This window comes from Lepidochelys olivacea (assembly GCF_965140295.1).
Source record: "Lepidochelys olivacea isolate rLepOli2 genome assembly, chromosome: 9".
Classification (NCBI taxonomy): domain Eukaryota; kingdom Metazoa; phylum Chordata; order Testudines; family Cheloniidae; genus Lepidochelys; species Lepidochelys olivacea.
The window spans coordinates 5798975-5811376 of NC_140419.1; the positions used below are offsets into that span (position 1 = coordinate 5798975).

The 12402-nt window shown below is 51.8% G+C and overlaps 1 protein-coding gene across 1 annotated transcript; it reads right to left on the minus strand.

The window, feature by feature from the left end:
* Positions 1-5572: 5572 nt before the first annotated feature.
* MUC20 (mucin 20, cell surface associated) lies at positions 5573-12076 on the minus strand. Its single transcript, XM_084640319.1, has 4 exons — positions 11149-12076; positions 9016-9129; positions 7600-7685; positions 5573-6788 (listed from the first exon to the last, which is right to left on the minus strand). Exons 1-4 carry the CDS (start codon positions 12065-12067, stop codon positions 6714-6716), a joined length of 1194 nt encoding a protein of 397 aa, XP_084496445.1. The 5' UTR covers positions 12068-12076; the 3' UTR covers positions 5573-6713.
* Positions 12077-12402: the final 326 nt, after the last annotated feature.

Sequence of the window (12402 nt, forward strand, 5' to 3'; positions counted from 1 at the left end):
AGAGATTGTGAACGGAGCCAGGCCTGCTGCTGCGGCAAAAGGCCAGAGCCAGCTGTTGCCGGTGGGATGTGGCTGCGTCGGGAGCACGGTGCTTTTCTCAAGCTGCAGCTAGCTGCACCGGCTGTATACCCCTTCCCAGAGCAGGTGTCAGGCATGTTGGCCTGCAGCTGAGCCTGGGCCCACTAGCTGACCTGCAGCTGCACATCCTGATTGACCGGACCCGCCCTGATTTGCTGAGAGGCGTCACCAGGCCAAGGGGCACAAGGATCACTGGAAAACTGAGCCATCTCTTCTCTCTGCTCAGCATCCCTGAGTGCCCAGGAGCCACGCTGAGCGGCCGCTGGTACACATTGGCTCCAGTTCAAACCGTGGGAATAGTCACCTTCTGAGTCCAGCACCAGAGCAAGCCCTTGGAATCTTTCCCTTCCTTTGTGACGCAGGTTGGCTTGATTATACCGGCCTTGGATCTGTTCCATGACCTGGGGTCCAAAGTTATGGAGTCAGCAGCCATCGAAATCAGTCCAGTGGGACATTGTGTGGGAGGACTAATTTCCTGGAGGTGTTCCAAGGCGTAGGCAGAGCTTCAGGATTAGGTCACGTAGCCCTAGTATAAACCCCACACCAGGACCCTGTTGACCCTGTTTGCAACCTTTCTGATAGCTTAGAGACTCAACAGCAGAGAACTCCAGAAATCGCTGGATGCTAAGAGAAAAGGAGGACTTGTGGCACCTTAGAGACTAACCAATTTATTTGAGCATAAGCTTTCGTGAGCTACAGCTCATTTCATCGGATGCATACTGTGGAAAGTACAGAAGATCTTTTTATACACACAAACCATGAAAAAATGGGTGTTTACCACTACAAAAGATTTTCTCTCCCCCACCCCACTCTCCTGTTGGTAATAGCTTATCTAAAGTTATCACTCTCCTTACAATGTCTATGATAATCAAGGTGGGCCATTTCCAGCACAAATCCAGGGTTTAACAAGAACGTCTAATGCTAAGAGAACCTACTGGTTCCCTACTCCAGTGGCCAGATCCTCCACTGCCCAGCTCCGCACTGCCAAGAATGAGGAGAGCTCAAAGGAGCCCTCTTGTAACAATCAGACACCTCCAGAAGAGGACAGCAGGTCTGAAAGCAAAAAAATAAGCAATTGAATCGACTGGTTGCATACACCGTTGTTATGTACAAATAGATATCAAATAAAGTCTGTTATGAAAGCTTGTAATGATCTCAACTTGATGGGCATTAGGAGATCTGTTTATTGGTTGTGTGTGTGTGTGCTTCCAAGCCAGCTGTTTACACAAAACCAATGTCAAGTACCCATCTATTGTCCAGCCAGGGAAAGACAATGGGCGACCATTCAAATTTATGGGAAAGCACTGAAACAACTTGAAACTGAAAAGAAAACTAGCGATTGGCTGAACAAGAAGTAGGACTGAGTGGACTTGTAGGCTCTGAAGTTTTACATTGTTTTGTTTTTGCTATGTAACAAAAAAAATCTACATTTGTAAGCTGCACTTTCATGATAAAGAGATTGCACTACAGTACTTGTATGAGGTGAATTGAAAAATACTATTTCTTTTGTTTATCATTTTTACAGTGTAAATATTTGTAATCAAAAATACTATACACTTTGATTTCAATCACAACACAGAATACAATATATATGAAAATGTAGAAAAACATTCCAAATATTTAATACATTTCAATTGGTATTCTATTGTTTAACAGTGCGATTAAAACTGCAATTAATCATGATTAATTTTTTTGAGTTAATCGCATGAGTTAACTGCGATTAATCAACAGCCCTACAAATAAACTTTTTGTTTATTTCTACTCCACTGCATATAATTCTAGACAAATTGGCAATCCTCTTCTTGGGCTGGCCAACACCCAAAGGAGAACACAGACACTCAATCACAACCTCCAGTCGCTCCACAGCCTGAGGTTCCCTGCATCCAGGGAGGGTGCTGTGAGCACAGAGAAGTGGGAGATGAAGGTGTAAATGGGGTGGAACCTGGATAGAACCCCACATGAATGAATGGATGAAATTCAATAAGGAAAAATGCAAACTACACCCCTTAGGAAAGAACAATCAGTTGCACACACATAAAATGGGAAATGACTGCCTAGGAAGGAGTACTGCAGAAAGGGGTCTGGGGGTCATAGTTGATCACAAGGTAAATATGAGTCAACAGTGTAACGTTGTTGCAAAAAAAGCAAACATCATTCTGGGATGTATTAGCAGGAGTGTTGCAAGCAAGACACAAGAAGTGATTCTTCTGCTTTCCTCCCCGCTGATTAGGCCTCAACTGGAGTATTGTGTCCAGTTCTGGATGCCACATTTCAGGAAAGATGTGGACGAAGTGGAGAAAGTCCAGAGAAGAGCAACAAAAATGATTAAAGGTCTAGAAAACATGACCTCTGAGGGAACATTGAAAAAAATTTGGTTTGTTCAGTCTGGAGAAGAGAGGACTGAGAGGGGACATGAGAACAGCTTTTATGTACATAAAAGGTTGTTACAAGAAGGAGGGAGAAAAATTGTTCTCATTAACCTCTGAGGACAGGACAAGAACCAATGGGCTTAAATTGCAGCAAGGGAGGTTTAGGTTGGACATTAGGGAAAACTACCTAACTGTCAGGGTGGTTAAACACTGGAATAAATTGCCTAGGGAGGTTGTGGAATCTCCATCATTGGGGATTTTTAAGAGCAGGTTAGACAAACACCTGTCAGGGATGGTCTAGATAATACACAGTCCTGCCTTGAGTGCAGGGGACTGGACTAGACGACCTCTCGAGGTCCCTTCCAGTCCTACACTTCAATGATTCTATGTGTTACTTAGCGCAGGGCCCTGGAAAACGTACTGCTTAGGGCCAGCCCACATATCGGAGCTGTTTACCTTTAAAGGTAGGGGGGAGGTAAAGAGAGTGCAAACAACACAGGTGAGCAGTCTAGTCTCTGAGAGGGCACTAGCCGGGCTCCTGGCTGGGAACACAGGCTCTGCCTCAGTTTACATAAGGGGGTCTTCTGTGTTTTATATATGCAGCATGATGTGGGAGAGAATCAGAACCAGCAGCTTTGCTCCCTGGGCTTGGAGGTTGGAAGAGAAACCCAACTTGCATCAGCCCTGTTATCCGTCCATCCACCCACCTGGTTCCCATCACCACTGTATCTGATGAGGCGTATCAGTGATGCTCAGACTATGGCCTAAGAAAGGACCACTGCTGGTCTGCAGAGACCTCTCTCGTGGCCGGCAGGACCATGAGAGCAGACAGAACTCTGCACGGCCGGTGCGGGACTGGGACCAGAAGGGGTCCACAAGGGAATGGTTTCCGAAGTGGTGTGCAAAATGCAATGTGCGAGAACCTCTCTGGCAGGTGACAACGGCGAGAGCTGCAGGTACATTGTCCTGTCTCCCGCTGGGAAGCTGCGCTCCGACACCAGTCTCGGTCTCGTGACAATGGGGAGTCACCCAGCCCACGCCTCCTGGATTCCTGGAAAAGGAAAAAGGCCAGCGGGGTCCATGTGCAGGAGGGGCAGAGATGTCGCAGATATGGGTGTAGCTGCTGTTAGTTTACCGCCACCGTATTGAACGTGCTCCTACTGGGACACACCAGCAGCACAATCCCACACGGGACGAAAAATAGGGTCAGTCCCCATACGTCCGCGAAGGGCCAAACATCCTTATGATTCCTGGGTCCTTGCACACCCATTGCACACAGACAGGGAAAGGCAAACCAACAAAGGGGGGAAACCAGGCGCTGGACACACACATGGGTAGGGCTGCCAGTGTGCGACTGGTGCCCAGAACATATGATGCATCCTACCCGCTCCATGGTCCACGTACTGAGCTATATGTGACCTCTCACCGCCTCCTTATGGCTGATCATGTGTTGCAGCAGCATCCAGCAGTGCCACGTTCAGCATTTCAGGCCACTCGTAGGGGTGGGAAGAACCTACAATTTAACTGAGATTTGTTTAACTTCAGATAAGATTCATGCTCCTGGGATCTGGTCAATGCTTGGGTAAGGTTTATTCCAGCCTAATCAGTTTGCAAGTCATTATAGCTTCTTTTAGGGGCTCCCCTCTCTCCACAAATATAAGAGGGTGAATTCCTCAGATCAGCATTGGAAGTTCAGCATGTTAGCCAAGGAGAACACGCACACTTCACTGAATAGGACCCCAAGTCCTCAGTTACTCCATTCCTGTGCTGGGCACAGGATGGGGGAGGGGGGCAGAACTGAAGGGGGAATGGCAGCGGGGGGGCCATCCCAGATCGCACCCAGTTGTGCCCAGAGTGGTCTTTTAAAATTATTTTAACACAGCTAATAAAGATAACAAAGAAAAGAACAGTAACTAAGCCGGAGTAGAGAACCATTATCAGATTATACAATAAAGTAAGTCCAAGCTTTTTCACGGGTGAGGGCAAAGAAGAATATAACAAATACAATTATTAACTGGTAAAGAGATTTGCCCACCCAAATCATGTGATAATGGTCATTTTGTTATGCCCTGGTTTGGGGTTCTCTGAGATCATGAAACTAGTCTTCAGTTCTATACCCGCCAGTGTATTTTCAGGGTCCATTTCTGTCCTCTTTGAGGCCCCGTTATTCTGCCCGAGCAGCTCACAGGGGCCAGAGTGTAACTGAGAATTCCTAGATTCCAAGGCAGATGGGACCATTGTGATCAGCTAGTCTGACCTCCTGCGTAACACATGCCAGAGAATGGCCCCCAGATTATTCCAGGAGCAGATATTTTAGAGAAACATCCAACTGTGATTTTAAAATTGCCAGTGATGGAGAATCCACTGCGACCCTGGGTAAATTGTTCCAGTGGTTAATTACTCTCGCGGTTAAAAACATTACACCTTATTTCCAGTCTGAATCCAGTGCTAGGCCAGGGATTAAATAAAAAAAAAATTATTATTTGATTTGGTCTTGAAATTCCCAAAATTCTGTTTTTTTGGAGTTGTTAAAACAAGGGGAGGGTTTAAAAAATTGCTCGAACTAATCATTGTTTCAGTGTGATTTTATCTGGCTGATTGACCAGTTAATGAATTACTAGTTTCATTTGCCTCGGGGAGGGGACAAACTGCTTAGCTGGGACTGGAAAAATCCAGCAAAGGACCCTGCAGAACTGGGTTTCCATCACTGCTTCCTTCATACTCCCAGGTAGCCAGGGTCAGTACTAGGGTGGGTTTTAACTATCAGGACAAAGATGTAAAATGGACTCTGCATTCATTGGGGAGCCACTGCAGAGAGTCCCTAAGCGGTGTGCTCACAGTGGCTTGTGTTGCTAAGCGGATGGGCTGCAGCTGTCAGGAGGAGCAAACTACTATGAAAAATGCAAAACAGGGGTCAAAAAGGAGGAATAATGATTGAGCAGGGGTGTGAATAAAGGGTGAGGCCATCCTCTGCCCTGCGGAGCTCCTGCTGCTAACACAGAGCGCATTGCTGGAGTGACACTCCCCGGGCGTGCCAGGATGGCTGAATGTTCACTGCCAAAGAGGAACAAGGAAGAGATTTTTCTTTTATTTATTTCCCTGCTACTGTTGTTTGGAAGGGCTGGGCCCAGGAAGGAGGCAGAGAGCTAATGACTAGGGGGGGTGAAATTCATTCCTCTCTGGGGGGTTCGCACTAGGCCTACTTATATTTTAAGTTGCCCTTAAGCCCTATGCGGTGCTTAGCATTCACTGCACATTGCCTTGGGTTGCAAAGACCTTTCTCTCTGTTCCAGAGGATGGTTGAGGGAGGCACATTGGCAGGACAGTGTGGGAAAGCTCTCACCGATGCAGTCCTCGCTCCAGCTGAGTGGTAGACAGAAGACTTTCATCTCCAGGCCCATCAGCCCACCACCTGCCAGATAACGACTCATTCTGGAAACAGACAGAGAAACATCCCGCTCCACCCCGGGGGCTGGTGGGAACCACGGAAACAACTGCCCAGATCTTACAGCCAAGAATTTATTCCAGAGAATGAAAGTGCAGGCAGCAGGGCTGGGGACACGTCCTGGGAGGGAGGTTAGCCTCTCTGGTCCCTGATGGGTGACCCGTTCCATTTCTCTGGGTCCAGGGTCAATACGACCCAAAACATAAACATAACTTGGAAAAAACAATTCCTTTTACCCTGGGCTCGCAGGATTCGCCTGCACCTGGACAGCCAACAATGCAGCAGCAGTCAGAGCCTCCACTCGCTGTTCGCCCACAAGATCCCAATATTATTGATTATATGACAGCAAGGCCTAGTGGCTGCGACTGAGATATGGTGCTAGGATGTACATATATATAGTCAGAGACAGCCCCAAGAGCTTGCAATTCAAATCATTGGCTCCTTTCATACAGGAAGAGAGGACGGAAAGGGGAAATCTCCAGACTTGACATTTTTCATCTTCACTGGGACCTTTAAAGGGCATTCACCTCTTTTTTGAATTCTTACTGACTATGGAATCTCCCAAGGGCTTTGGCCTTTGAGAACCAGAGTCCAGGAGGGTTATGGCATAAGAAAGCCTGAGGTCTCAGCATGCAGAAGAGAGATTTCTTCTCCTGGGGTTAAACCTGTATCTTCCGGTTTCCACTCCGGAGTTGAGGAGCACAGGTAGCTGCAGCCGCGTGGCCTGTCGTGGTCCCCTTTCGTGTCGTGGGCCTTGTCCCGCTCACTGTGGTACCGAGACACGAAGCCGGCGGTTCCTTGGGGGCCAGCAGAGTCACTGCTCACTTTTCTCGGACTCCTTTCCAGAGGACATTGAACTCAGTGCATGTGAACTTCATTTTTAGCTCTTGCTCAAGCTGTGGGGAAAAGCACGGGGATGAAACCCACATAGCATGAGGATAGCGCAAAAACAGTGCCCCCGTGTCCCAACCCCGCTCTGTGGCAGCAGCACTGGGCAGGAGAGGCGGGAAAATCCCCCCCAGCAGCCTCTGACCCTGTCCCTGGCAGAAGCCGTGGGAAGCGGGAAACCCCCCGTCCCCCCGCCCACACCCAGCATGCCCCAACCCTTTCCCCAGCAGAAGCCATGGGGCAGCAGGGAAAGCCCCTGCACCCAACCCCACTCTGTGGCAGAAGCACTGGGCAGGCGGGGCTGGAGAAGCCCGAGCGCCCTGACCCTGGTCCCCTACAGAAGCTGGGGGGGCAGGGGAGGAAGCCTCAGCACCCGGCCCCAGGACTGGAGGAGCTCTCATTCCCCACTGCGCCCCAGGGCCATGGTGCAGGGACAGAGCTTCTCCAGTCGTGGGGCTGCAGTGGGGTGTGGGGGAGGAGAAAGGAGCAAAAGGGGTTGCGGGGCTGCAGTGGGGGAGGCAGCGTGGGGGGGACCCTGGGTGGAACAAGGGTGAGCCCTGGTGAAGGGGCGGAAAGGGGTGGGTCTGTGGGCGGGGCCGCAGGCAGAAGGGGTGGGGAGGGGTTCCCCACTTGCTCTGGCCCAGGATCCCAGGAAACCTTAATCCTCCTCTGGACCATGGACTGCATCTTTTTACAGTGCTAGCGGCTATTCAGCCCCAACTCTTCAACCTTTGCTTTTAAAGGCAAACCCCTTGGCGGCCTACTTCATACGCTGCGTTGACATTCTGTGTTAGAGATGTCAGGTTTCACAAATCTCACCTTGGACAAAACCAGACGCCTAACCTGGGGCTCCCTGAGGTTCAGGTGAGTGGTGAGTCCCACCGATAGGAAGATGTGAGCACCAGCTAGGAATGGAGAGAGCAAATTATTATTAGGTTACCAAGAATTTCCATCCCAGTAGTATATAGACTCCCCAACCAAGATCAGAGCCCCATAGCACTAGGTGCTGTACATACTTATTGAATGAGAAGGAGCCTGCCCCAAATCTAAATAGACAAGAGCATTGTACAGATGGGGAACTGAGGCACAGAGAGACTCAGGGTCTGTCTACACTGCAATTAGACACCCACAGCTGGCTCGTGCCAGCTGACTCGGGCTCCTGGGGCTCAGGCTAAGGGGCTGTTTAACTGCAGTGTAGACAGGCTTGGGCTGCAGCCTGAGCTCTGGGACCCTCCCACCTCTTGGGGTCCTAGAGCCTGGGCTCCAGCCGGAGTCCGAATGTCTCCACCGCAATTAACAACCACTTAGCCCGAGTCAGCTGGCCCGGGCTGGCTGCGGGTGTCTAACTGCAGACCCTGCAAACCCCGCGTACCTCGCCCAAGGGAACACAGGGAGTCTGCAGCACAGCCGGGAATTGAAGCCAGCCCGATGCCTTATCACAAGATCACCCTTCCTCTCCTTTCTAATCCCTAAACCAACCCTTTGGGCCACTGTTCCCTCTAAGCTGTGGGCGTGTGCACGCCCACACAGACCCTAAACCCCGCGCACGGCGAAACACCATGTGCTCAAAAATTTTCCCAGAAGCACAAAAATGTGTACAGAAGAAATTTTTTGCGCACACGGCCTGTCAAAAATTAGAGGGAATATTGCTTTGGGCCAGCTCTGCCCTCGATTCACAGGCTCTGTGTGTCACTGTCTATCGCATCCAGGCAGCGGGTGAGGACTCCGGGGACTCCTGGACCAATCCCTCATAAGCCATTGTACCGGAACGCCCTTCCGGCTCCAAAGACAGGCCGGAACAGCAAGCTGGACATTCAGCTCGAGACCTGGCCCATGGTCCTTGGCCAGGAATCCCCGGAGACCCCGGCTGGAGAACAGACCTCCTTGTGCATAGAAAGCAAGAGACAAGGTCTCTCAATTCATGGCACAGCTGATCTGGGGGAGGGGGATTAAAAACTACAAACTACAAAGGCACCTGTGGAACGTCGGGCTTGTCAGGGGTGCAGCACTCGCTGCCAGACCTCCCATAGCTGAGGGGAGAGGAACCAGCAGGGGGCAGGGCTGGTGGGCCTGCGGCTGCCCAGATCCACTAGCCATTCAGGAGCAGAGGCTCCGAGGATGCCGCAGTTGCCATGGCGTGGCCTGGCAAGAGGATCCCTTTCTCTCGGTTGCCAGCACGCAGCCCGGCCACTCAAGCAGGGATGAGGACTTGCCCCCAGCAGTTACAGCCCTTACTTGCGTTGGCAGCTGGAGGGTGGCAGGTGGGCAGCGCTGTTTTCTGCTCTTCCGTCGTGACACCTGGGACCCAGGGCAGGGCCGTGGAGTTAGGCCTAGCGGCGGATTCCGTGGCTGTTTAAAAGAAAGCTGCCATCAGTGCTGTCTGCAGAGACATGCAGATACTGCGCTGGATGCAATGGAGGGGAGCCCAGCTCTGAAAAGCCAAGCATTTTCCTTCTTCTGTAAGTCCTGTCTCTGAGGAAAGAACCAGCATAAACCTGCCACTTCTTCCTCGGCTTCTGATACCTCCACCTCTGAGTTTCCCCTCTCCACAACAGAGCTTGTCTATATGCAGTTATTCCTGCTTAAATCTATGGGTGGGTGCTCTTATTCCAGAATAATAATGCCTTCTTTGCAAGTGGATTCAGCTACTTGGGAATAAGACACTCTGATTCTGGAATGAGAGCGTCCACACAGGGAGTTAAGCAGGCATAGTTAATCTGCTTTAATTTATACCCTAGTTTATTCTGTATTCATTTTCATGTGTAGACAAACCCACATATAGACAATGTGTTTTTCAGGGTTATAATCTGTGCTGGAATGTAATAAACTATAGCTGAAATGTAGCACACTTGTAAAGTTAGTGGTGTGCCCCTCCTCGCCCCACACAGTGGCTGGTTCACCTAGAGGATAACAACCTACTACTCCTGCCAGCTAATGGAGTTATTCCTTTACCTCAAGTGGACAGTTCAGAGTTCAAACCTTGCTGATGACCGGTGGTGGAGGAGTGTTACACACACCTTCCATCTCTCAAACCATATTAGTAATCAAATAATAAAGGTCAGAGAAATTGACAAAACTCTGTACAGAGAACCCAAGCCCAGATGGGGTACACACATCCATCTGGCTATATACTCTAGGGGAGTCTTTATTTATTAGAACTTGTAGGATGATGATTTTTCAGAACACAAATGAATTCCCAGATTCCTCCCTTGCCTCTCCGACATCATCCCCCATGCCACTGGGTTCCCATTTCACATGTTCTGCCATTCCCGGCGTGGAAGCATTTATCCACAGCACAATATGTCCTTGTTTGGGTTCTCCCAAGCCCTCACCTAGCACATGAATGTGCCCCCTTGTTATTGGTGGCTAACAAGGCCCTGCAGTGGTTACATGTCCAATGCTTGGTTTGCTTTTTTGCAGCACGCCGGCTTTTTGGAAATCATGCACCCAGGCAAACACTCCAGATACCTTCTGTACCTCTTCCCGTGCCAGCCGCACCAAGCTAGCGCAGCTCCACGGGACTAGGAGAGGAAGGTGAAATTCACTCCTCTGCAGAGGTCCGGCACAGGGCTCCTGAACCTCATAAAGCTCACTAAGATCTATTGAAAAGCCCTAAGCGGCACCTAGGCCAGGTCACGGCCCTTCTGCCCAAGGATGAAGTTCGTCCTGCAGGAATACAGGGGAATATTTACACTCATTCCATGCCGAAGGCCCTTTGTTGTGCGAGCAGCAGGAGCGGGGGTGGTGGGGGACTGGGGTGGACTTGTCGTGTGTGCTGCTATTGCCTGGCGGGATGAGCGCCGCGCCCGGCTGTGAGCTGGGGGCCAGGGCTCGGAATGGCTTGTGCGGCTGTCTGAAAAACAGACTCCCCCCCGTTGGTGCTGGCTACAGAGAAACCCATATTCCATCCGCTCGGTACCAAGGGGAAAGCCCAAACCCATCCTGCTATGCCAGCTCAGGAAATCCCAGCCACCCCTGACGCCCGTGGTCACGGGGAAGCTGGTATAAACGCTGAGTGCTGCGTTCCAGAGGCTGCGCAAGCTGCACTCAGGGCCCAACCTCGGGCCGAAGGCGGCCATTGGTGTGGCCCATTTGTAACACCTGATCTCCCCCGGAGCAGGATTGCGTTATTACCTTCTGTGGGGCTGACGCAATTGGGTCTTTCCTGCGTAGACCCAGCCGCGCCACGTTCCAATGACATTGAAACCCTGCCATCCTGATATTCAAATACCCATTACTTCAAACCTGGTTCCCTCCCGGCCCAGTCCCGACACTGCCTCTTGCTCCATCCTTGCCTCCCTCTCCCAGACGGCTGGCCATGCATCTCGGCACAGCACCTCCCTTACTTCCGGACGCTGTACCCCTTACTTGGAGCTGCACTGAAGTTCTGAGTGGCGGGAGTGGTACCCGGGGGCACCTTGCTGCTCGGTGCGGCCGCAGTGGGGCTAGCTGTAGCTGGGAATTTAACCGTCGTGCTTCCAGCTGGGACGGCGGTAGCACGGACTGTTCGGGGAACCTCTCTTCTTGCCGTGGAGCTGCCGGCCGTTGCGGCATTGGCTGTTCTGTCGGTGGTGAGTGTCTCTGTCACGGTGTCTGTTGGAGTTCCCCTTTCTGCTGCCGCGGTGTGAGGACCTGGGGCTGTGCTCTCGCTCCTTGCAGTACGCGACACGCCAGTGGGGCTGTTGGCCGCCGGAGCGGTTTCTGTGCTGGAGCCCACGCTTGATGCTGTTTCCGTCGTGGACGCGGTGACAGGCGTTGGTGCGGTGATCTCAGCAGCCCTGGTACTCACCCTCAGTGAAGGGCTGGTTTCTGTCGCTGTGGGGATAGCCCCTTGAGTTGTGGTTGTGTCTGGCATGGCGACCACAGAGGCTGTTGTGAGTGTCTCTCCTCCTGCAGTTGTCTCCCGGTGTGTGGTGGTTGTAAGATCTGCTGGGGAGGTTTCTCCTGTTGCCATGGGTGTCATGTCGGCTGGCGTGGGGACAGCCTCGGTTGCTGTGGTCAGGGTCGCTGTCTTTGCGGTTCCGCCGGGCTGGCTGATGGCAGCATTGGCTCTGGCCATCTCTGCTGCCGAGCTGGTGGTTGGTAAAGCTGGGGTTGCATTTGGTGTGGATTCCGCTACCGGTGTAGTTAGCACCCGTGGGGGGGTATCCTGTGCGGTTGTGTTTGTCCCTGCTGCCGTAGACCTAGATGCAGCTGCTGTAGAGAAGGGATAGGCTGTGCTTGTCATTGCTCCGGGAGTGGGATCCGTTCTTGGTCCGGTTGTGTTCCCCATCGCGAGGGTGACCATTGTGGTGGTTTCTGCGGCTGGGGTGGTGGCCGCACCAGCAGGGGTTCCAGCCGGTGGGAGGGTAAAATGGACACGTGTCTCTGGGGCTGCACTGGGGATTTCAGCTGTCACAGAACTGAGTGGGGCTGCCGTGAGTCTCTCGTCTGTCGCCGTGCTGCCCGCTAAGGTGGTTTCAGATGGCGTGAGGGCAGCCCGGGCTGCTGGGCTGGCCTCTGCTGCAGGGCTGGTGGCTTCGGCGGCTGTGCTTGGACCATGCTGGCTAGAGACAGTCGCTGCTCCAGTGGCCGAAGCTGCTGTCATGGTGGCCGGTAGAGCTGGGGTCTCACTTGGCGCTG

Bases quoted from the DNA above. Each gene is read 5' to 3' on its own strand.
- MUC20 (XM_084640319.1), bottom strand. From the start codon at position 12,067: ATGGTCACCCTCGCGATGGGGAACACAACCGGACCAAGAACGGATCCC. The intron at 9,130-11,148 runs GTAAGGGGTACA...TCTTTTAAACAG, and splicing joins GAACTTCAGTGCAGCTCCAA to CCACGGAATCCGCCGCTAGG. The intron at 7,686-9,015 runs GTAAGGGCTGTA...CTCCATTCCTAG, and splicing joins CCCTCCAGCTGCCAACGCAA to CTGGTGCTCACATCTTCCTA.